A 24,964-nucleotide genomic window follows, 5' to 3' on the forward strand; every position below is an offset into this window, starting at 1 on the left:
GTTGTACGTTTCTCAAATCTCATCTCAGATTCAGAGTTAAAAGCCTCATAATTAATAATAATAATGAAACCATTTCAATTTCTCCTTCTACTTGAGTCCCCCAGGCATAATTACACTCTTGGCAACCATTAACCATTACAGCCTAATTTCGTTTGTTTGCAAGCCTGAGTAGACCCTAATAAATATACTTTCCTTCCTCATCTATGTTTTAAACAGATGCAGGCTTGATTTGCCTCTGTGCGAATGCCAGTTTTGATTAATCCCAGCTGGTTTAGAGAGACCTGTTCTGAACAAGCAAAGTCCTTCAGCGCGTGGAAAAGGATGTCAAGTATAGATACTTTTTTCCTGGCTGGCACTATTCTGGAGCGCCAGGGTAATGTAATGTGGGCCATTAGCGCTCTGTCACGGACCTGTAGCGAGCAGGCTCTATGGCAGGTGCAAGTGACTGCTTTTCAAAGAGAACATGGCAGGGGCTAAGCTAATGAAGCCAGTGGTCTTTGAAATAGAATGGTATGCTTTGATGCTTTGCGTCACCAAGTAAGTTTGTTAAGTCTTTTGCTTCGGAGGGAAAGGATGCAGCCCCCGACCTTGGGGCGGCTCAACGTCCTCCTGTCGCTTCATGTTTCTCTCCCTTCCTCCCCTAATCTCTCCTGACTCTTCGGGCTGAGGTAATGGCTTCAAAAACGGCTCACAGAAATCAATGACGGGTGCTGAGGTTACCCAGGCTGTAATGAGAACCTGGGCCGAGTGTTGTTTGTGCGCCTCAGAACTTAACCTTGTTTCCTCCTTTTAAACAAACGCAAAGCGCCGAGACGGTGGGAGAGAGGAGCTGTTTATTAAGCAGGGTCTTAATTCAGCCTCACCTAGGGTTAGCGAGTCTCTTATCTGGGCCGGGGCAGGTTTCAACGCTCTGGATTTTCTAACTGACTTTGTGGGAAGCAATTTCGAGTCATTAGACAGAAGAACCTTCTGGTGCAGCGAGATTGCTTATGTACGCTTGCCATTCATGTGTGTTCGTGTGTGTGTGTGTGTGTGTGTGTGTGTGTGTGTGTATGTGTGTGTGTGTGTGTTTGCTTATGTACACTTGCCATTCATGTGGAAGCAGCTGCTTGTGTTTGAGAGTGGCTTTAAAGATGACTAAGCCAGGTAATCGGCCAACAATCGTCATGTGTGTACAATAACAGACGAGATAAAAACCTCATTGCCTTTCGTGGAGATGTGGTGTTTTTATGATAGGCCTCATCTCCTATCATTTGGACTGCTTAAAAGGCTCCATGGGATGTACTGTACCTGAACTCACGTGCACATTTTGGAAGGCTTTTGAAGAGGTTAGTGAGGCTTCACAAATTAAATAGTATGCAAGACAGAAAGGTTGGTGGTGTGTGAGACAATGTTTTATTGTATAGCAATGCATGTGTGTGTGATAGAGTGTGTTTGTACACGGCTGAGCATGTGTATGTGATAGAGTGTGTTTGAGAGCATAGATGGGAATTATTAAATTAAACAACTCAACTGTGCAGTTGGCTTTGACCATTTTGGGGCTCAATGCCAGGCTATGGCTGGGTCATACACATGTTTAGAACAGTGCGGTGAGGTTTAGCTATTGACGTTGCGAGTCAGGTCAGGCGAGGGTCAGGCGACACATTCTTTGGCAATACTTGGCTCAGCCTTAAAATATCAGGCCAAACTGCAGCTCTCACTCAAGTTTATATCCAGGCAGAAGACAAGACAATGTTTTGGCACAGTCTGTTCAGAAAATAATGTTCTATCCAATCTGACGTGGTTGATAAGTTTGGATAGACCATCTGAACCCCACTACCATCACCCATAGATCATCTGAACCCCACCACCACCACCCCTAGACTGGCTGGGGGACACTGACCTGTCAGTTTGAACTCATGCTATTAAGGAGATACACATTTTATTAGAATTTTACTTGTAATTAACACCATCTGAACACCAACTGAACTAAATAACCTGTATTAGGAAGTTCAAAAAAATCAAATATCATTGAAATACATTGGTCTATCTATGGTATAAAACATGATAATTAATCAAGTTTTTTAAAAAGAAAATTGATCATGCTTGAGAGTTAAAAGTTGAAGTGTTTCATAGGCCTACTATGATTGATATTGATATACTATTATTGATTGCTTAAGAAAACAGCTTTTTAATCATTGGTGATGTGTGAACTGTTAGCTAACCCTAACCCAAGCCAGTATGAGAGAAATAGCCTAGCCGTCATCACGTCCAGAGTATGCATACTTAAAATGTTTTACACAATTGCATTTAGGCCTCCTCCAGACACTTAAAAAGGGTAACTGTTTATAAGATTTCTTACAGATAATGGCATAATGATCGTTGCTGCCTAATGGTGCAAATAGCTGCATTCATGCCCTGTCTTGCAATTCTACCACAGAGCTCAATTGCAAGCCTAATCCGAATTAGAGCATGCACTCTTCTTGGAGGAGAACTTCTTAACAGCAGTTTTAGTATCCAGTTGTAATGAGCTCCTCCTCGAGTTTCCCTGAGTGATAGCTGTGAACGGTCAGCTCTCAGCCTCCTCCTCCACCTCCTCCTGCTCCTCCTCCTCCTGGAGTTTCCCTGAGTGATAGCCGTGAACGGTAGGCTCTCGGCTCGCTGCCTGCTGTGCGCTGACTCAGTGGGGCGATTACCGAATACAGCAATATTGATTTGTAGAAACATGGGGGTGGACGCGAGTTTTTATATCCGGAAAATAACGTGCATTTTGGGATAGAATAAATGTCTGTTTACGTCTCATTATTTCTGCTTTCCCCAATAACGTATTCATATTCAGATACATCCCTAACATGTGTGTGTGTGTGTGTGTGTGTGTGTTCAGATACATCCCTACCTTGCAGACGGGATTTATGTTTGTGAACCGAAGGATGGCAATGACCCCCCCTTCCAGCCCCAGCCCATGAAGAGCATCTACCTACCCTGAAGCAGGAGCTCATCAGCTAATGTGTCTGGAGCTCCTGAGTCAGGGGCTGACCTCTGACCCCTATCTGCTGGATGGAGGGGAGTGGTAGTGGGGGTGATGGGGAGGGAGGAGAGTGGTGGGGGGGGGAGAGGGAGGAGAGTGGTGGTGGGGGGGGTGGGGGGGGGCAAGGGGGAGAGTGGTGGTGGTGGAGGTCTCTCATAGAGCTGAATACCAAGAGTCGGCCCTGCGGTGGGTAGTCTCCCATTCCCATCCCCCGTCCTGGTACAGGCCCTGGAAGCTCTTTGACTTACTCTAATTGACTGCGAGTCGAAAAAAAAACAACTGAGGGAGAAAGGGCGCGAGAGAAAGCTCATTTATAGATCACCAGAGGATATCTTAATAATTTAGGACACTTAACTAAATTGTTGACACTTGCAGTTTAGCTCGGTAGATCTGTTTAATTCCTCTGTGTCTTTATTTCTCCCCTGTTTCTTTCTATATTTAGACATTCAATCCTTATTTAGGTGACTTTATGGCATGATGAAGATGTGTGTTTGGTGGTTGCCGAGCTCTGGATGCTGAATTCATGACGTTGGCATTACCAGCCACGGGAACACAAGCTCACACAGCCTGCTCATTCATTGTCTTGTACAGAGTCTGTATTAACTCATCCTCCTCTCCTCTCCTCTCCTCTCCTCTCCTCTCCTCTCCTCCCCTCTTCTTCTCCTCCTCTCCTCCCCTCCCCTCTTCTTCTCCTCCTCTCCTCCCCTCCCCTCTTCTTCTCCTCTTCTCCCCTCTTCTCCTCCTCTCCTCTACTCCTCCCCTCCCTTCTTCTCCTCCTCTCCTCTCCTCCCCTACCCTCTTCTCCTCCTCTCCTCCCCTCTTCTCCTCTTCTGCTCCCCTCCTCCCCTCCCCTCTTCTCCTCCTTTCCTCCCCTCCCCTCTCCTCTGCAGGCTTCGGGATGACCACGCCGGTGACTGTGGCCGGCAAGGTGTTCCTGATCTTCTACGGGCTGCTGGGCTGCGCGGCCACCATCCTCTTCTTCAACCTCTTCCTGGAGCGCATCATCACCCTGCTGGCCGTGGTGATGAAGGCCATCCGGCTCCGTCGCCTGCGCAACAGCGGCCTCCTCCCGCCGGGCATCTCGCGGGACTTCGCCGAGAGCGCCCTGCCCGGCTGGAAACCCTCCGTCTACTACGTGATGCTGATCCTGGCCCTGTCCGCCATCATCATCTCCTGCTGCGCCTCGGCCATGTACACCCCCGTGGAGGGCTGGTCCTACCTGGACTCGCTCTACTTCTGCTTCGTCACCTTCAGCACCATCGGCTTCGGTGACTTCGTGAGCAGCCAGGACGGCGAGTACGACTACCAGGCGCTCTACCGGCTGGCCAACTTCCTGTTCATCCTGCTGGGCGTGTGCTGCATCTACTCGCTCTTCAACGTCATCTCCATCGTCATCAAGCAGGTGCTCAACTGGATCCTGGGCAAGACGTGCTGCCAGCGCTGCAACAAGCCCAACGCCTTCCTGGGCCGGCGCAACGCCATCCGGCCCGGCTCGCGGATCCGCAAGAAACACCACCTGGCGCGCTCCAATGACTCGGACGGGCCTGGCGACAGCGACACGGAGGGCCGCAGGCTCTCGGGGGAGATGATCTCCATGCGGGACTTGGCCGCCTCCAACAAAGTGGCGCTGGCCCTCATGCAGAAGCAGCTGTCCGACTCGGCCAACGGCTACCCCCGGACTGTGTGTGGCGGCTCGCGGCAGAATGGGTTCTCGGACGGCGTAGGCGCCTTAGGCATCATGAACAACAGACTGGCCGAGACCAGTAAGTAGTACTAGCCGAGGGGAACCCCTGGAGCTAAAGGCATGGAGAGGACGAAGCAATCCGTACTTCTTTATTTATTTCCGTGGAATTTTAACACTGAGAACTGTTTCGATTGTATCGCAACACCGTAGACACCTCTCTTAAAGGATAGAGCCAAGCTTTCTAAAGATTTTTTTTTTATTTCTTAACAAACAAAACTAACGAAACGACATCCATTCTGAGTTTGCCTTGTAAAGATCAATGACGGAGCATGTTTTGCATGAGCTTCTTTGGATACTTTCATTAGAAACTGCTGCTGGTGTGTCTACAACTGACGTGCAGGATGATGACACTGCTGCTGGTGTGTCTACAACTGACGTGTAGGATGGTGTCATCCTCCCAAAGCCTGTAACCTGAGGAAATGTTCATATTCTCTCCTAACCCAAGAGCACTGCAAGGGCACAGAGTAACATCCTCAGGACAAAATGGTGGTGTCCCAAATACATCTCTTCTCCGATTCAGAACCACCGAAATACATGTCCAGTGATTATGTAACATTGCTTGCTCACATAAATGAACTTAATCCAATTATATCTGTCATCTGGAGGCTCATAGTGTTGATTATATTGGCAGAATTAGGTAGTGCTGATATGGTATGGAACAATTTGAAGTTTGATGCCATCCACGGAGGTTTAGCACACTCTATATAGACTATGCATGCAAGCCATTTAAACACCCCAAAACCAGTCGCTAGTAAACAAACTGCTTTGCGTGATTCTAATCACGATGACCTGTCTTATATTAGTTTAACGCTACAGTCACACAACACTACCCTGAGGAGGGGTTTCCTTTCAAGCCCAGTGAAGTTCAACCTATACATATCAGAATGATATCCATCGCTAAAGCCATATGCCTAGACAGCTTTTGGAAACATAACGATCACTGTTCATGCTGCTATACTCCTTCACTGGATGCACTGCTCCAGGTTCTACACTGTCTGCATGTCACACTCATCGATCGCCGCGTCCCAATGGACCCCTTCTTGCTATGCACAGCATAACATTGATTAGGCCGAGTAATTAAGTCATTTGGCACGGTGGCCTCATCCTCTAGCTGCCTCAGCTATCCACCTCGTCTCTTTCTCTGCCTCTATGTGTATTCCAGTCAGTGAGAGGAGGCTGATGTCTGTAATTTTGTATCCCATCTGCACTTTTGCTCAGATTATTAATCATTCCCTGGCTGAGGTGTGGATGAAGTTGGCAGTGTTCCCCTCGAGGACGCTCTGAATGGTGAAACGGGTCGATAAGTCTCTTCTAATGGCTGAGCCATTATTCCTCGGTTTTAATTGGCAAACCCTTTTGTTTTTACAAAAGTTTGACAAAAGCAGCTGAAAAGAAAATCGATGGTGTAATTGAAATTCTAATTGAATGCGGTGTTTCTCACATGATTATTAGTCCTCATTGCGGGGTTCTAACGTTCTATCGACATCTGTAGGATTAGTGTTGAATGGATAAATAGGTTTCATTTATTATACTGTGTTAATGCCCTTTACTAGGCATGGACAAGCCTTTATGTTTCAATTGTACATTTCTATCAGCGAAACCCACTGTTATTCTTTTACCCTTTTCCTTTGAAAAATGTCTGAAAAGCTAGAAAAAACAAGCAACACATGTTCTAACTTAAATATTCCCATGTCTTTGATAGCCTAATTTTTCTAAAGTATTCAGGGTTTTTCCTCCTTTTTCCCTGGAGTATCGCGAGGATCAGGTCAGAAAACACAAAGAGAGTGAAAAGACTTTTTGATACTGTGTGTGAGGTCTTCACGTAGCGATTTCCCAAAGTTTTAAAGATGACCGCCATGAAGAGACCCATGGGGAAGTGAACTTGGCCTCATTTGGAGTGGTTTTGAAGATGGGAATGTAAATGTCAGTAATTCTGTGACTATAACCCAGACACTATTGCTTGGCCTCAATTTAAGCAGAATGATTTAGAATAAGACTAAGAACAGAAGACCGTTTTCCTGTACGTAGCTAATAATACATTTTACAGTCTGGAGGACTTGGAGGAGGCAGAATTAAGTGATCCTCGCATTTTGTGTTGAATAAGTTCGACCTGTTGCTGTTTGACAAAAAGCGATGCTGTTTGACAAAAAGCGATGGTCTCCAAAGAGAATCTTGTGTTGGGTCAGGTCACCAAAGAGAGGTTTCTAAAGCATTAGCGTATGAAGTGATTCTCCTCTCTGAGATTTATACACCATTGTGTGGGCACATTACAATACAGAGGCTGTCTGTGTAGGAAGTGCTGCTGGTCTGTTGCGCGATGCAATCAGTGACCTTGTATTGTTCTTTTTTCCCCCAGAAAACAGGCCGTAAGAAACAGACACAAGGCGACGTGCTAACGATAGGCTGTGTGAGGTAGACAAGGGCAGAGAATAACAACAAGCGGGGAGGAGAATCAGCCTTTCAGACAAAATCACTAGTCAGAGAGAGATAGAGAGAGAGGGAGAGAGAGAGGGACAGAGAGAGAGGGAGAGAGAGAAAGAGAGAGAGAGAGACAAACAGAGGGAGAGAGTGAAGGAGGAGGAAGGGAGAGAGTGAAGGAGGACGAAGGGAGAGAGAGAGAGAGAGAGAGGGAGAGAGAGAGGGACAGAGAGAGAGGGAGAGAGAGAAAGAGAGAGAGAGAGAGAGAGAAACAGAGGGAGAGAGTGAAGGAGGAGGAAGGGAGAGAGTGAAGGAGGACGAAGGGAGAGAGAGAGAGAGAGAGGGAGGAAGAGAGAGAGAGAGATGAAGTGGATGAGACAGAGTGAGCATTAGAGAGAGATAAAGATAGGGTGAGGGTGAAATTGGGTTAGTGGCAAAGAGAGGAGGAGAGTAAGAATAGAGAAATAACGGCAAAGAGGAAACCATAGGAAAGATTGACATGGACAGAAAAAACAGAGCTTGCCTGTGAAAAGAAGAGATAAAGAAACACATACACACACAAAAACACACACACAGACAAACACAAAAACACACACACACACACACACACACACACACACACACACAAACACATACATAAACACAGACACACACATAGCCTCAATGCTTACTGCAGACCCAAAAAACAGTTGGAGCAGGCTGCGTTAGTCCGTACCCCCCCTTGCAGCCTTCAGTCCTTCTGCCAAGAGCTCAGCTCCACCCCCCAGCCCGCCCACGCCTCTCTCTCTTCCTCTCTTCCTCTCTGCCTGCCTCTCTTCCTCTCTGCCTGTCTCTCTTCCTACCTCTCTTCCTCTCTTCCTACCTCTCTTTCTCTCTGCCTGCCTCTCTTCCTCTCTGCCTGCCTCTCTTCCTCTCTGCCTGTCTCTCTTCCTACCTCTCTTCCTCTCTTCCTACCTCTCTTCCTACCTCTCTTCCTCTCTTCCTACCTCTCTTCCTCTCTCTCTTCCTCTCTCTCTTCCTCTCTTCCTCTCTGCCTGTCTCTCTTCCTCTCTCTCTTCCTCTCTTCCTCTCTGCCTGTCTCTCTTCCTCTCTCTCTTCCTCTCTGCCTGCCTCTCTTCCTCTCTTCCTCTCTCTCTTCCTCTCTTCCTCTCTGCCTCTCTTCCTCTCTGCCTGCCTCTCTTCCTCTCTCTCTTCCTCTCTGCCTCTCTCTCTTCCTCTCTTCCTCTCTCTCTTCCTCTCTTCCTTCCTCTCTTCCTCTCTGCCTACCTCTCTTCCTCTCTTCCTACCTCTCTTCCTCTCTGCCTGTCTCTCTACCTCTCTTCCTCTCTCTACCTCTCTGCCTGCCTCTCTTCCTCTCTGCCTACCTCTCTTCCTCTCTGCCTGCCTCTCTTCCTCTCTGCCTACCTCTCTGCCTACCTCTCTTCCTCTCTGCCTGCCTCTCTTCCTCTGTCTCTCTTCCTCTCTATCTGCCTCTCTTCCTGCCTCTCTTTCTCTCTGCCTGTCTCTCTTTCTCTCTGCCTGTCCCTCCTCCTCTCTCCCTCTCTTCCTCTCTGCCTGCCTCTCTTCCTCTCTCTCTTCCTCTCTTCCTCTCTGCCTGTCTCTCTTCCTCTCTCTCTTCCTCTCTCTCTTCCTCTCTCTCTTCCTCTCTCTCTTCCCCTCTGCCTGTCTCTCTTCCTCTCTTCCTGCCTCTCCTCCTCTCTTCCTCTCTGTCTCTCTGTCTTTCTGCCTGACTCTCTGCCTGGGCTCGCCAGCTCAACATTCACCTCACAGACTCAGCCTGCCCAGAGTCGCCGCCACACTTATCTACCATCATTCGCGATATAGAAGGGAAAACATGAAATAAAGCAAGTTAAAAAGCAAAAAAATAAAAAGGACAGACATTGTAAATAGCCTGGGGCGCTTCCTGAAAGATGAACAGTGCGATAAGGCGAAGGGATTAAATATAGCTATACTGTTTTCTAAGCGTCCATTTGAACCGACATGAATATTTACGTTGTACTCTTCTTTTTTTGCTTACCGGAAAAAAGCAACGAAAGAAATGATGAAGAAAAAAAAAGAAAAAACTCAGGTAGTCGAAACTTCAGGCTTGGTGTAGTTGCCTGCATGCCAATTATGGTAAAGCCATATGAGATATACTTGTATATTTAGACACAAAATACTCCTATAAGTATATTTTTATAAACCTGTATAAAATATAAGACAAAAGGGATAGGGGCAGGGTCTCTGTACTCAGTCTTTGACCACATATGTGGGTTGAATGGACATAGACGCTTCTAGGGTTAGTGTTTAACCACATATGTCTGTTGAATGGACAAAGATGCTTCTAGTAGTTACACATGTATAGCATATGACATGAACGCATCATTGTGTCCCTTAGACGTCCATTTGTGTAGTTGTGCTTGCAGTAGAGTGAGCATGGGGGTGGTGATGTGGTTTCTGCAGATTCTGCAGTGAAGATCATATCTGGTGTGTGTTTGAGAGAGAGAGAGAGAGACAGAGAGAGAGAGAGAGAGAGAGAGAGAGAGAGAGAGAGGGATGGGGAGAGAGAGAGGGAGAGAGGGATTACTTGGGAGGAAAGGAATACATACATGGCTAAACTAGGGTTAGGTTGAGTGGAGCCAGACCACGCCCACTGGAACGCTTCTGCATCTCGTATAGATCCTATACTGCAGACACCCTGAGCTCATACCACAATGGGGGCCTAAAGATGCTCTTCATATAGATCCTATACTGTATACACCCTGAGCTCATACCACATACGGGGCCTAAACGTGTTCTTCATATAGATCCTATACTGCAGACACCCTGAGCTCATACCACATACGGGGCCTAAAGATGCTCTTCATATAGATCCTATACTGTATACACCCTGAGCTCATACCACATACGGGGCCTAAACGTGTTCTTCATATAGATCCTACACTGTAGACACCCTGAGCTTATACCACATAGGGGGCCTAAACGTGTTCTTCACAAGCCTGTTTATGCATTGGCCTTTTACAACATTAGGCATAAACATACACTACTTCAATTCAAGATGCTCCACTTAAATGCATGGCTAGTTGTCAATCGCCTTATTTTCCTCCCTTGCATACACAGCATACTGAGAGATCTCAAACCTTGGCCAGAATCTGTTTGCTGTATGTAAAGTAGTTCGTTTATTCTGTATAATACAATCATTTTGCATTTTGCAAAATTTATCTCCATTGATTGCAATGGATCCAACCATCCTGAGGTCCTCCATTTCTTCTGTGGCAGGAGTGGAGAGGCATGGGAATCTGTACAAGAGTGTCCCCCCTTGCTCTTACTACCATGTCAACCGTTTATTTCTCTCAACTGTTTATTCCTCGTTAGTCAGTGAAGATATGTCATGTCTCTTCCCATCTAATCGACAGCAATATTAAACCCAGAAAAGTCACAAATGTCATCGCCTCATTTTTCCGCCCGGTCCGTTTGTCTTGTCGATTCCAGAGAGAGTCCTTAAAATGTGTTCATCGAAATATAATATTAGATTCAGTTTGTTGGATGATCCAACATGTGGTCTAAGGGAGGGCGGCAGGACAAACATAGTTTTGCACTTACAGGCTCCGGATTCATTTCCTTTTTGAGAAATGTTGGATGAAAGAAAAGAGACACGAAGACAAACTGAGATGCAAGAGCCAACAAAATGATCAAACAGCGATGTAGCCTTTGATAAGCAAACACATTATGGGCAGATGTAGCCTTTTATAAGGATGCACGTTATGGCTAGACTGACATGAAATCAAACACCACTGAGTATTATTTGTATTATTTTTGCAGGGGAAAAGTTTGACAAAAGTTTGGATTATGATGGACTTGCAAAGATTTTAAATTAGATTGTAAATTGCATTCTCATAATGACTTAAGGTAACAGGGTGTGATGACATCACTGTGTACCTATTCATTATTTGACTGAGAAGCTGAACCTTTTAAAAATGATTAAATGAAATTGCATGCTGTAATGCCTACTTATCATAACAATAAAAATATCACTTCATACAAATCTCAGCTATTCCCAGCAGGAGGGGATTATATTGCATTACGTTTCTGTGGACATATTGCCTCTGTCAACAGTATCAATTTCTCCAACAACATCCATCTTCTATTCATGTCCTTTGTTCAAAACGATTAGTGATTATTTGACTGGTTAGAGGAAGATATCTTATAATACCTACATTGTACCTTAATGACTACAGCTTGTGCACATCAAGGCAGTTTCAATTTAATAGAACCAGAAAGAATATGTTGGAACGAAAGAGTTAGGTGTAGCTCGATTTTTATTTCAGATCATAGTTTTCAGGTCTGTAGCCTGGCTTATTTTTGTAATGTATGAAATCTCATTAGGGTTTGAGACGACGGTTACTTCAGGCCATACCGTGTTTTTGTTGCCGTTTCACCCTTGAATGTGACTGGTCATGGACCGGGGTGGTTTCCCTCTCGCTGACCGTCTAATTGGCTCATCAATATTCGGCATGGCATCCGCGGAGGCATCTTGAAGTTCTTGGGTGTGCTGATACTGTAGCTGGAAGGGCATCTGGGGCAGCTGAGGGTCCTTTACTGCCCCTGATTCACAGTCTGCCAGTGTTTTCGCCGTCAGCTGTAGCATGGCGGCCGGCAGTGCTGTTCATCACTCAGAGGTTCATATTTGTAGGTCTCCGTGTTGGAACAAGTCTGCGTTATTCAATGTGGATTTTACTGAGCCTGAGACTATTTCCTGACCCAGTCATGTGACTCCTTGATTTTCTTGTGTTGGAACCATAGACATAGTATAGATCTGTACTACGTCTATGGTTGGAACCATGACCCGTCCAGCCCCTCTGTCACGCCCCCCACGGCAGTTTTCCCATGTTGCCTGCATTGTGATGTACCATTGATTTTAATGTATGCAAATCGATTCTGGTTGCAAGTTGCACATTTATACCAATGATTGTACTTTTATATTTCTGTAATTAACTCCTACAGGATAACAAAAATGTTTAGCATTTAAAACAAAATAAACTTTATTGTAAAGAACCACTGTATCTCTCTCTCTCTCTCTCTGGCTTCATTTCAGTCTGAATGAAATGGACACCTGATATGGGCATATGGGATACGAGTGTGGCAGCTGAGAAAATGTTTCTGCTGCTGAAGTTGTGAGTTGGTGTGAGACACAGTTCCACCATGACAAATACTTAATGCGATGTCAACATGGCTTAGAGTTCTGGAGGGAGGACCTCTCCTCTGGGACCACTCTGCCTGAGGGGGAACTTGTCCTCAGAGAACCTTGCTCTTATGTATGTATGCAGTGGTGTAGTGGTCCTTGGAGACGTTTTTTTAAGCAGCCCATACAGCACAGGATAAACGCCCTGTTTTGAGAAGTGGGTATACTCAATGCTGACTGACTGCGTATACCCTGGACTACACCACTGTATGTATGTATGTATTTATTGACTTACCTACTGACTTATTTATGTGTGTATCCGTCTGCATTCTGATGTCCACCTGCTTTAACCTGGCTGTGCATTTGGATTCTTCCTGCATCCTTCCTCTCTGCTTCCTGCCGTCCGTTCGGCCGCGGCCTCTCTTGCGCCAGGTGTCAGCTCAGCTAAACCCTGATGAGAAAGTACAGCGGGTGTGAGGGAGTGCTCAACATTTCACCTCCTCCTGACAGCTCGGAGCAAATAACCTCTCGCAGGTGTGCTTGCTGCAGCAGAACTACGCAAGAATATGTGTCTCTTGACCCCCCCCTGCCACCCCCATCCCCAATCAAAGACAAAGCAGGGCATGGAGGGATGTTGAGGGATATCAAATCTTTTCTGGAGGTAATCACATTCTAGAACCTTCTCACTGTGGGGAAACTACACTAAAGAGGATAAACACAGATCCCGAGTCTATAATCATTGACTGCTCAATGGAGAAACCTGTAATCTCATTAATGAATGGAATTAATGTAATCCCTCAGTGTTAACAGCAAGAGCCGCCTGCTGTTTTTAGATTTGCATCTGCATAATTATAAGAGGGACCTGAATAGGCTTAGTGACGCAGACCTGTGAGAGGACTGCAGACTGCGGTAGTTTGACAAAGATTACATAAATGTGGAAATTCGGGTGAAAAGGTGGAACAATTCTGAGCTCTGACGTATGGATGAATCAGCAGTCAGATGTACGCCTATGTCTTCACTTGCACAACTCCAGGGAGCCCTTTAAATGGACTCTTGTTTAATGTTTTTAGATGCAAGTCTGAGCGCCGCGCCGCGCCACACTGCACCCAGCACACAAGTCCCTCTGGTGCGCTGGCTTTCTGCGGCGTGTGAATCTATGGGAAGCGTGCGGCGGGGCGGCTGCATCTCAATCAGACTCAGCTCAAACGCTCCCCCGGGCATCCGCGTGTCAAGTCTGCTCCCTCTAACGTCGGCCTCTGGGGACGCGACTTTTCCTAACCCTCCCACCATCCATCACCGGTCTGACAGTCCTTTCCCAGCCTCCCGTTTCTGCACTCTCTCTCAGTCTTGCTCACACAGAATAGAAATAGAAAGAGTGCCTACTGATGAAATGGGGAACAAAGAAATGCTAACCTCTACCTGATTCCTTAGGATTTTCACCTCTGCCTATTTGAGGAACACTTTCACGTGCAGATGACTTAAGTGTCAGTAGGATGTCCTCTAAGTTTTCTTATATTAATGATTAACTTATGACTAGTATTATGCCTACAAATAACTGTTGGTTCATGGGGAATGAAATGGTTGGCTCCCCAATGGCTACACTGGAGTAATATAAAGCCTTGCAAAGGGAACACTTCACTTCACTTCATTAGACCTACATGCTTATTGATGTAATGAAGAATACACTTTAACATCTGCATATCTAACTTAACTGTCTAAGGTCTATATCCCTCGTCCGGGATATTTTTATTTTTTTGTCAAAAAAAATGTTAAGCTCCGCGAGTTTTCGTCTTAGAGACATAAAAAGAACAACCACGGAAACATTGAACCCTTTTCTTTTATAATATATACAGTTCAAAATTTTTAAATAAATAAGCACTTTGTCAGGGGAATAGAACTGATGTGTTGCACTTTCTAGTATCTGAGTGGGGTTTCTGCTGCTAAGGACCCACCCATTAGCAAATGACAGCTATTCATATGATAAGGGGATGGTGATTCAGTGATCTCCATTGGGTCATGGTGTGGCAAGATTCACTCCGGGGGTTTTGGGCCACAAAGACATTCTAGGGCCATTAGGATATGGCCTTTGTCTTTGCGAGAGGTGTCACAGGTTTGTTCACACCAACTCATCAATATGCATTTGAAGAGGCACAGATTTAGGAATGGCACAGGTGACTCTGAAATTATAAATATGTGGTAGTGAAACAAGACATACTTTTTGAATGCTAAACTAACATGTGTTTAGCCAACACCTATGTTTACAAGGCTCAGAAATAAAAAGTCTTGTGAATAAATCTTTACAATGTGTTTTTGTACAAAGTCTGAGCACCTCTGAAACAAGGTTTTTCCAAGGGTATGTTTACATTTGATTTAAATTAAACTTTTTTTTACTACATTCCTTTTACTTACATGATATTATTGCTGAGGTCTTCTAGAATAGAATCATATATTCCATTTGTGCATTAATGTTTTTAGTTAAGCAAAATGTACAAAAACATCAAGGCATGTCAGACAACTTAGAAAAGTCTAAAAGGCCTTGGACCTTAGGGTGTTAAGAATGAACCAATCTAAAAGTAGACCTATGACACACAAACACAAACAATGCTAATGATTGAAAAATTATAATACAGCGTATTCAGATTTGTTTGTTGCATGACGTATCAACATAATAGGCCTTTGAGGAAAAAGTTGCCCAAAATTGACAAACACAGACAAGAACACTTCTCATCCTTTTTTCTTTCTCACACACACACACACACACACACACACTTCAACCTTAGAGAGCATCACCCGTTGCCAAGGCCCAAATGGAGCTCATTAATGTCAGCCCGTCTTATTAAAACAGACACGTCTAAGAATGAAAGCTGCTGGGAATAGCTATGCAGCCCCCCTCCAACGTGGCAAGAAGTTGTTTGTGTGTGTGTGTGTGTGTGTGTGTGTGTGTGTGTGTGTGTGTGTGTGTGGAGGGATGTTAAAAAGCTGTTAAAACGCCATTCATCTTCAATCTTAGATGTCAAGCAGCACAGATGCTTCAAGCTGTTTGCTGCCAGTGCCACGCAAGCCCCCATCAAAACCAGGCCTCCATCGTCCACGCGCTCCGGCAGCAGCAGCAGCAGCAGGGAGGACTGACAGTCTTTAGCAGAATTTAAATACTTAAAGTGACACCGCCGCCGCTACTGCCTCTCCATTTTAGCAATTTTTGGTCAAATCTGAGAGGTGGTGTTTGGCTTCAGCTGACACAACCCATTGAGTTTGAGAGGTGGGCGGTAGGTCAGCTGCCTGATGGCATTACCCTCCTGTTTAAAACCTTGTGATGGGCATGACAAAATACGTCCAGGCTAGGAGAATGATATCTTTGTCCCTAGTGTCTGTCCTCAATATGTCAGCCGTTTTATGCATACATTATCATGATATATCCCACAGCACACTAACTTAAATTTTAACGCCGGGATGGCAGTGACATATTCAGAGGGTGTATGTGTGTATATGGATATGATTTTCGGCCTTGCTGGTACAGTGGAGAATACTGCTGCAGGGAGACTGTATGTTTATCAGTGACATATTGAACCATTTGTCACCTAACTGCCAGTATGAACTGTTGACAGTAAACTTGCAGAATCCTCTTAGAAGGGGGCAAAAGAAAACACACGTTTATACAGACACACACACACACATACACACACTCTCTCTCTACCCCTCACTCGAGCGCACATACACAAGAACAATTAAAGTTAATATTTCCAGCAGCAACCCAAGGGTATTCATAAAACATCCTCTTCCTCCATTTTGTTTGACAACTCACCGACATAAGCATCCCCTACTCATCTGAAGTTAATTTGTTTGGCAGACTGCCTTGTGCTGAACACATTACCACCGTGTTGTGGTGTAATAGCACTCGCCCCTAACTCCTAAGGGTGTGTGTGTGTGTGTGTGTGTGTGTGTATGTGAGTGTGTGTTTGTCATCTTTCTCCCCTCACTCCTAAGAGTGTGTGTGTGTGTGTGTGTGTGTGTTTGTCATCCTTCTCCCCTCACTCCTAAGGGTGTGCGTCTGTATGTGTGTGTCATCTTTCTCCCCTAACTCCTGAGGGTGCTCCTGTGTATTAATTTGTTTTGGTCTATTGATTAGATGTACCTTGAAACAGAGGCCCGAATTACATTTGTGTGTGAAAACAATTGCTACGGCAGCATCGCCTATGAATATCAGAAGAGGCTCTTTGTCATCCACTGCTGATTACTAGAATGCTGCCGCACAGCTATGAGTGGAGCCTTCAACAGAACCTTCATAGGGAGACGTACTACAACAGTACCCTCATATGGAGACGTACTTCAACATTACCCTCATAGGGAGACGTACTTCAACAGTACCCTCATATGGAGACGTACTTCAACAGTACCCTCATATGGAGACGTACTTCAACAGTACCCTCATATGGAGACGTACTTCAACTGTACCCTCATACGGAGACGTACTTCAACAGTACCCTCATATGGAGACGTACTTCAACTGTACCCTCATACGGAGACGTACTTCAACAGTACTTTCATGTGGAGACGTACTTCAACAGTACTTTCATGTGGAGACGTACTTCAACAGTACCTTCATATAGACGTACTTCAACAGTACCTTCATACGGAGACGTACTTCAACAGTACCTTCATAGGGAGACGTACTTCAACAGTACCGTGGGACGTGGGGGATTCAGACTGAGTTTTGTGCCTTTAAGGTTGGTTTAGATGATATTTACGCACATGTACAGGTCTCATGTACGCCAACTCCCAGTAACGTCAGTAACCCTAAAAGGGAAGAATTCATCATAACAAACCAATTTACTGAGGCTATAAAAAGCTAAAAAAGGCCAGTTTTTGTTGTCTTGCAATAGGGATAATTATCGAAACTGGATAGAAAAGTTAATTTGCTCTGGTTTAATGTCTCCTGTCTTTCTCTAGTAGATTGCTTTGTTATGGTTTGTTGTCTTATGTCAGAGTTACAGAGGTCTATGACAACAGAAAAACAGAAACACTGTGTGGTAAGCAAGCAGCGCCCTGTTTTCCAACAACGATGATTCTTAGCAGTTCAGTGTTCACTAGAAGTGACTCACGTTTGTTAACTTCTCACACAAGCACAAGGACGTAGCACTGTTGGGCGTGCCCTGTTCTTAATTAGTATATAAACACTGATGAAATATCACCTCATTTGGTGAGATCTTTTGAAACTTCATTGGACCTACATGCTTATTGACGTAATGAAGAATACACTTTAACATCTGCATTATCTAACTAAAGAATGAACCAATCTCCGAGTAGACCTTTGACACACACACACAAATAATGCTAATGATTGAAAAATTATAATACAGCGTATTCAGATTTGTTTGTTGCATGACGTATCAACATATTAGGCCTTTGAGGAAAAAGTTGCCCACAATTTGCAAACACTGACAAGAACACTTCTCATCCTTTTTACTCTCACACACACACACACACACACACACACACACACACACACACACACACACACACACACAGGTGCAGTGCACACACACTTCCACACATAAGTTGGAACACATACAAACTATCACCACCACTCCTGCCCCCAGACCTATCACCCCCCACTCCTGCCCCCAGACCTATCACCCCCCACTCCTGCCCCCAGACCTATCACCCCCCACTCCTGCCCCCAGACCTATCACCCCCCACTCCTATCACCCCCCACTCCTGCCCCCAGACCTATCACCCCCCACTCCTGCCCCAGACCTATCACCCCCCACTCTTGCCCCCAGACCTATCACCCCCCCTCCCCTCCTGCCCCCAGGCCTATCACCCCCCACTCCTGCCCCCAGACCTATCACCCCCCCCCCCCCCCTCCTGCCTGCATTTTCTTACTGGGATCAATTGATCCTACCTCCATTAGGCCTACCCAGATATCACTGGGATGCAGCTAGCTACATAGCGCACTGTTATATCGTTAGACCTATTGGAAAGCTGCCTGTTGTTAGGATTGACAACCCATTTATCTGCAGGGAAAATTAATCTTTCAAGCAAGTGCAACACAAGACAAAGCAAGACGGCAAATAAGCTACTTACTAGTTTGGCAGAACGTAAACAAGTCGGGCTGCCACAGGCAAAACTACAGAACAAAGTTATATGCCTAAGGACCCTGGTATGGCAATGGCACGGAGGCGATTATCCACATTAAAAGTCATTGTAGCGCCCCAGTTTTTTTTTTTAAGGTAAAACTCGTATCCTAACCCTAATCCTGAAGTATAATTGTTGCATAGTGTTACTGTAAGTCAACATAGGCTAAGAGATTCTCACCAACCACTATATTTTTTCATCTTCTTTTCCTTGCCGGCGCTTTCGTTTCCAGTCGCGGGCTCATGACAGGTAGTCATGTTTCACGGTGTCGCAATGGTGCAGTGTTAGAAAGGCCTCAGCAAGGCCCCGAAGGGTATTTCTCAACGTGTCACGGCCGTCTCCTGAACCAAATCGACGGAGATTTCGAGGCGGTTCACATCAAGGCAGTTCACATGGAATTGCCTTTGCTGTAGAATAATGTAATCAGCCTTCCTCGGGGGCCCCCCTTCCAACTCGGGGCCCTAAGCAATCGCCTGCTCTGCTTCCCCTGTCGGGACGCCACTGGCCCCGCGCCTCGCCTGAAGACAGTTATTGCAGTGTGGAATCTGCTGACGGGAGTTAACACTCTAAGGTCCAAGGCCTTTTAGACTTTTCTAAGTTGTCTGACATGCCTTGATGTTTTTGTACATTTTGCTTAACTAAAAACATTGATGCACAAATGGAATATATGATTTTATTCTAGAAGACCTCAGCAATAATATTAGAAAAGGGTTCAATGTTTCCGTGGTTGTTCTTTTTATGTCTCTAAGACGAAAACTCTTAAAAAAAATATCCCGGACGAGGGATATAGACCTTTTAGTGTTAATAGTGGCTTGCCAGTGATTGCTTCTTCTTTAATTCCACGGGACGCCAGAGCGTTACTGATTGAACAGACCAGTCACGGCTCGCTACGGCGAGATGGGACTCTGTGACCTTGTGCGATTTAAAAAATCGAGATGAGAAGCGTCAAACGGACGACTAGCGCGTGGACGGCAAATATTCGCCTGATACCAATTTTCAGCCATGCGGTTTGATGGAGTCCCTCGCGTGAATTGAATTCTGGGGTACTTAGGGATGACAAAGTGGAAGACTCTGAGCACAGAATTAGGTGGGAAGCAAAAGGTTCCTCCTTTCAACTTCCTGTATCCTCACATCTCTCATTCTCCAACATCTGCCTTTGCATATTGGCCTGCAGCATATCTGCAAAGGGAGGATGGGGGAGAGAGAGAACAATGAAAGAGAGAGATGAAAAGAGAGAGAGGAAGGGAAAGAGAGAGAGAGCAAACAGAGAAAAGGGGCATAAAGAGAGCAGTATAATGATTTTCCTTCCTGCAGTGTTAAAGGGGAAAACAACTGCATAATTTAGAAGTGAGACTTGTCCCCCTTCTTCATGTTGTTACTGGACATATCATTGTGTCCTGTTAAGCTATGTTACAACATACAGCATTTGACATGGGGATAATGAAAAAATTGGATAATTTAATGTTTGCTTGTGAAGGCTCCTGGATGCAACTTTCTTCCATAGCTTTCCACCTGTAACTCCCTACTCTAGCTATGTAGCAAGAGGGGAAATATTAATGTATTGTGTGCTGCCAATAGTGGAAAAAAGGTATTGCTGTATTAGGTAATCAGCTAACGTAACGTACCTACTGAATGGGTCGCCTTAATCATTATCAAAAAAATTGCCCCCCCTGAGAATTTTTTAAGGAGCCGCCACTGAGTGAGAGAAGTGATAAACACTGAGAACTAAAGATAACTGATAAACACTGACAACTTAAGATAACTAATAAACACTGAGAACTAAAGAGAACTAATAAATACTGACAACTAAAGAGAACTAATAACCACTGACAACTAAAGAGAACTAATAAACACTGACAACTAAAGAGAACTAATAACCACTGTGGGCCAGCGCCCTCCCTCAGTCTAGGAAATTATCCTATTTAGCCCTTTCACTTGACTAGCCCTGTGCAGTGAGAGGGCTAGAGGGGCCAATAGATACAGCACACAGAGGGATGAGACCAGCCAATGAGAGGTGAGAGGGAGGGACCACTCCAGAGATCCTATAGACACAGAGAAGAACAGAGCAGAGCAGAGGAGGATTTCTGTTCTCCACCCTAGTGTCCTCTGTGACCCTGTGGGCAATCCCCAACCTGCAAAGGCTGCACTCAAAAATGTGGATGTTGACATAAACACACGTGTGTGTGTGTGTGTGTGTGTGTGTGTGTGTGTGTGTGTGTGTGTGTGTGTGTGCATGTGTGTGCGTGTCTGCATTTTATCATATGAATGACAACCACAAAAGGGAACTAGAGCTGGTCAGATCGTACAGCAGGAGGACTGATATTATAAATTCTATTTAATCTTGTTAAGGAAGCCTCTGACGAGCTATTAGAATGTCTTCTCATAAATACAGCCATTACTCGTCAAGAAAATGACTCTGATGTCATACTAAGAGAGATGGATAGGAGAGAGAAAAAGACATTCAATAAGAAACAAGCACACACTGGTGCCTTAGACTAAAGCCACAGCATAAAGTGACAGGTAAATGATAGAGTGCAGAGCCACATCACATGATACCGCCAAGAGCCATATAACAACTCCACCGTCTTTTATGCAACAAGGACAGATTTGACAATACATGATATCTCATGTGAATGTGCTACCAGGAAGACTTGCTACCTTATGCTGAGGGAGACATGAGGGAGACATAGACGTGAGGGAGACATGAGGGAGACATGAGGGAGATGGAGATGTGAGGGAGACATGAGGGAGAGGTGAGGGAGATGTGAGGGAGAGGTGAGGGAGAGGGAGAGGTGAGGGAGACATGAGGGAGACGTGAGGGAGAGGTGAGGGAGACGTGAGGGAGAGGTGAGGGAGAGGTGAGGGAGAGGGAGAGGTGAGGGAGACGTGAGGGAGAGGTGAGGGAGACATGAGGGAGAGGGAGATGTGAGGGAGAGGTGAGGGAGAGGTGAGGGAGACATGAGGGAGAGGGAGATGTGAGGGAGAGGTGAGGGAGAGGTGAGGGAGAGGTGAGGGAGAGGGAGAGGTGAGGGAGAGGTGAGGGAGAGGTGAGGGAGAGGTGAGGGAGAGGGAGAGGTGAGGGAGAGGTGAGGGAGAGGTGAGGGAGAGGGAGAGGTGAGGGAGAGGTGAGGGAGAGGTGAGGGAGAGGTGAGGGAGAGGTGAGGGAGAGGGAGAGGTGAGGGTGAGGGAGACGTGAGGGAGAGGTGAGGGAGACATGAGGGAGAGGGAGATGTGAGGGAGAGGTGAGGGAGAGGTGAGGGAGAGGGAGAGGTGAGGGAGAGGGAGAGGTGAGGGAGAGGGAGACGTGAGGGAGAGGTGAGGGAGACGTGAGGGAGAGGTGAGGGAGATGTGAGGGAGACATGAGGGAGAGGGAGATGTGAGGGAGAGGTGAGGGAGATGTGAGGGAGAGGTGAGGGAGAGGGAGAGGTGAGGGAGAGGTGAGGGAGACATGAGGGAGAGGGAGATGTGAGGGAGAGGGAGAGGTGAGGGAGATGTGAGGGAGAGGTGAGGGAGAGGGAGAGGTGAGGGAGAGGTGAGGGAGATGTGAGGGAGAGGTGAGGGAGAGGTGAGGGAGAGGGAGAGGTGAGGGAGAGGTGAGGGAGATGTGAGGGAGACATGAGGGAGAGGGAGATGTGAGGGAGAGGGAGAGGTGAGGGAGATGTGAGGGAGAGGTGAGGGAGATGTGAGGGAGAGGTGAGGGAGAGGGAGAGGTGAGGGAGAGGTGAGGGAGATGTGAGGGAGATGTGAGGGAGAGGTGAGGCAGAGGGAGACGTGAGGGAGAGGTGAGGGAGAGGGAGACGTGAGGGAGAGTTGAGGGAGAGGTGAGGGAGATGGAGATGTGAGGGAGAGGTGAGGCAGAGGGAGACGTGAGGGAGAGGTGAGGGAGATGTGAGGGAGAGGTGAGGGAGAGTTGAGGGAGAGGTGAGGGAGATGGAGATGTGAGGGAGAGGTGAGGGAGAGGGAGACGTGAGGGAGAGGTGAGGGAGAGGGAGACGTGAGGGAGAGGTGAGGGAGATGTGAGGGAGAGGTGAGGGAGATGTGAGGGAGAGGTGAGGGACACGTGAGGGAGATGGAGATGTGAGGGAGAGGTGAGGGAGATGGAGATGTGAGGGAGAGGTGAGGGAGATGTGAGGGAGAGGTGAGGGAGATGGAGATGTGAGGGAGAGGTGAGGGAGATGTGAGGGAGAGGTGAGGGAGATGGAGATGTGAGGGAGAGGTGAGGGAGATGTGAGGGAGAGGTGAGGGAGATGGAGATGTGAGGGAGATGTGAGGGAGAGGTGAAGGAGAGGTGAGGGAGAGGGAGACATGAGGGAGATGTGAGGGAGAGGTGAGGGAGATGTGAGGGAGATGAGAGGGAGATGAGAGGGAGAGGGAGACGTGAGGGAGATGAGAGGGAGATGTGAGGGAGATGAGAGGGGGATGTGAGGGAGATGTGAGGGAGATGAGAGGGAGAGGGGGATGTGAGGGAGATGTGAGGGAGAGGGGGATGTGAGGGAGATGTGAGGGAGATGAGAGGGAGAGGGGGATGTGAGGGAGACGGAGACGTGAGGGAGATGAGAATGAGACGGAAATGTGAGGGAGACGTGAGGGAGATGTGAGGCAGAGGGAGACGTGAGGCAGCCAGAAACAGACCAACAAGACAGACAGGGGACCATCAGGGGGTTGAGTTAGCGCTGAACACCCTGCTGCAAATTAACTTAGAAGTGATCACTAACACAGCGATCCACTCAGTGGAAACAACTTGCTTAGCCGTAAACATGTAGCATCCTCTTTACTGCATCCAAACGGGGCTAATGCACAGATGCATTGACATGTATTCTTTTAGCAGACTCTCTTATCCAGAGTTCCTGACAGTGCGATGCAGATCTGGGTTTTCATCAGTACGTGTCCTTCATGGGCACTGAGGCCATTATCTTGGCATGGTTAGGCCCGAGCTCTACTAATTACTCTACCAACAGACACTTGCAGATTCTAAGAACAGTAATAACGGCATCCTGCATCCGTACCCTAATGGTATCCAAATCTCCCATCCTCTCCTCTCCACTAGGTGACACGATACTCCCTAATGGGGATTGGATAAGAGGCTGAACATGTCAGGGCACATGTCTGCAGCACGTCCCAGTCCTGAGTTGGTGTGGAGCGGTGACACCAGGAGTGTGGTGACCAGCTTGATCGATGGCAATGCTTCCCTGGCAGCTGTTTCCCAAATGACCATGGGGAGCGAGGGAGAGGACGGGTTAAGAGATCACTTATGCTGCTGATGGGGCGCAGAGGTTCAACACACACTTTTAGGTTCAACACACACACATGTTTAGGTCCAACACACACATGTTTAGGTACAACACACACTTTAAGGTTCAACATGCACATTTAGGTTCAACACACACGTTTAGGTTCATCACACGTTTAGGTTCAACACAAACGTTTAGGTCCAACACATACACACGTTTAGGTTCAACACACACGTATTGGTCCAACACACACACACGTTTAGGTTCAACACAGACACACGTTTAGGTCCAACACACACACACGTTTAGGTTCAAAACACACACGTTTAAGTTCAATACATACGTTCAACACACATATTCTAGAAGCAATGGAAAGCTTAGGTAGTGGCTGAACAGGAACTACCCACCTGAATATGAGTCACAGATGTTTGGAAGCGTTCTAACATTAGTGATGTCCTTTAATGTCTCTGTGGTGAAATTAGCAGAAGGGCAGCGGAGAGAATAGGTTCAACTCTGTGCACTTTAACACACGGCTCACTTGGTAGCTTACCCATGGAAAGCTTCCTCCCTTGGAAGTAATGAGATTGATATCATGCTAAAACAGTCTGAAAAACTTGATCGAGATTGGTTGAGTAAACAAAGCTAAAATATGAGCATCTGGGCTGGGGACCTCTTCCAAGATGCCCTATTAGAGTGAAACTCGGCTCAAATATCTCCTACTGTCACAGGCCTTGTGTAATATAATGGGAGCGTGTTTGTAGGTACCCTTACACATGATGGGGCCATCACTAATGTTTTGTTGTTGTGGTTTTGCCTGTTGTCACATATGTCACACAACATGCCTCTTGATGATGGTTTGATTTGCATCTGCCTGATAGATGGCTGGAGGCTTCATACAGAGAGACGCTTTTCCAGAGCAGCTCAGAGACGAACCCATGTGGAACAGGAGGGGAGATGGGAGAGGAGAGGGGGGGGAGAGGAGAGGGGTGGAAGAGGGGAGGAGATGGAGAGGAGAGGAGAAGAAGATGATGAGAGGGAGGGGAGGAGAGATGGGAGGAGTGGGAGGGATGGGAGAGGGGAGGAGAGGGAGGGGAGAGGGAGGAATGGGAGAGGAGAGTTGAGGGAGTTGATGAGAGGGAGGGGAGGGAAAGGGGAGGAGATGAGAGGAAGACGATGAGAGGGAGGGGAGGAAGAGGGGAGGAGAGGAGAGGAGAGGAGAGGAGAGGACAGGAGAGGACAGGAGAGGAGAGGAGAGGATAGGAGAGGGA

The 24,964-nt window shown here is 46.6% G+C and overlaps 1 protein-coding gene across 1 annotated transcript in view; it reads left to right on the forward strand.

Moving 5' to 3' along the window:
- Positions 1-15,459, forward strand: part of kcnk12 (potassium channel, subfamily K, member 12) — a gene marked incomplete at both ends in the record, with an annotated part of 39,523 nt that extends 24,064 nt beyond the window's left edge. Inside the window, 3 exons of the mRNA XM_080848589.1 lie at positions 3,898-4,770; positions 13,401-13,562; positions 15,341-15,459. Of these exons, the coding sequence (XP_080704715.1) occupies positions 3,898-4,770; positions 13,401-13,562; positions 15,341-15,459 (1,154 nt within the window). The remainder of the gene's footprint in view (positions 1-3,897; positions 4,771-13,400; positions 13,563-15,340) is intronic.
- Positions 15,460-24,964: the final 9,505 nt, after the last annotated feature.

Source organism: Sprattus sprattus (genome assembly GCF_963457725.1).
Source record: "Sprattus sprattus genome assembly, chromosome: 12".
NCBI lineage: Eukaryota > Metazoa > Chordata > Actinopteri > Clupeiformes > Clupeidae > Sprattus > Sprattus sprattus.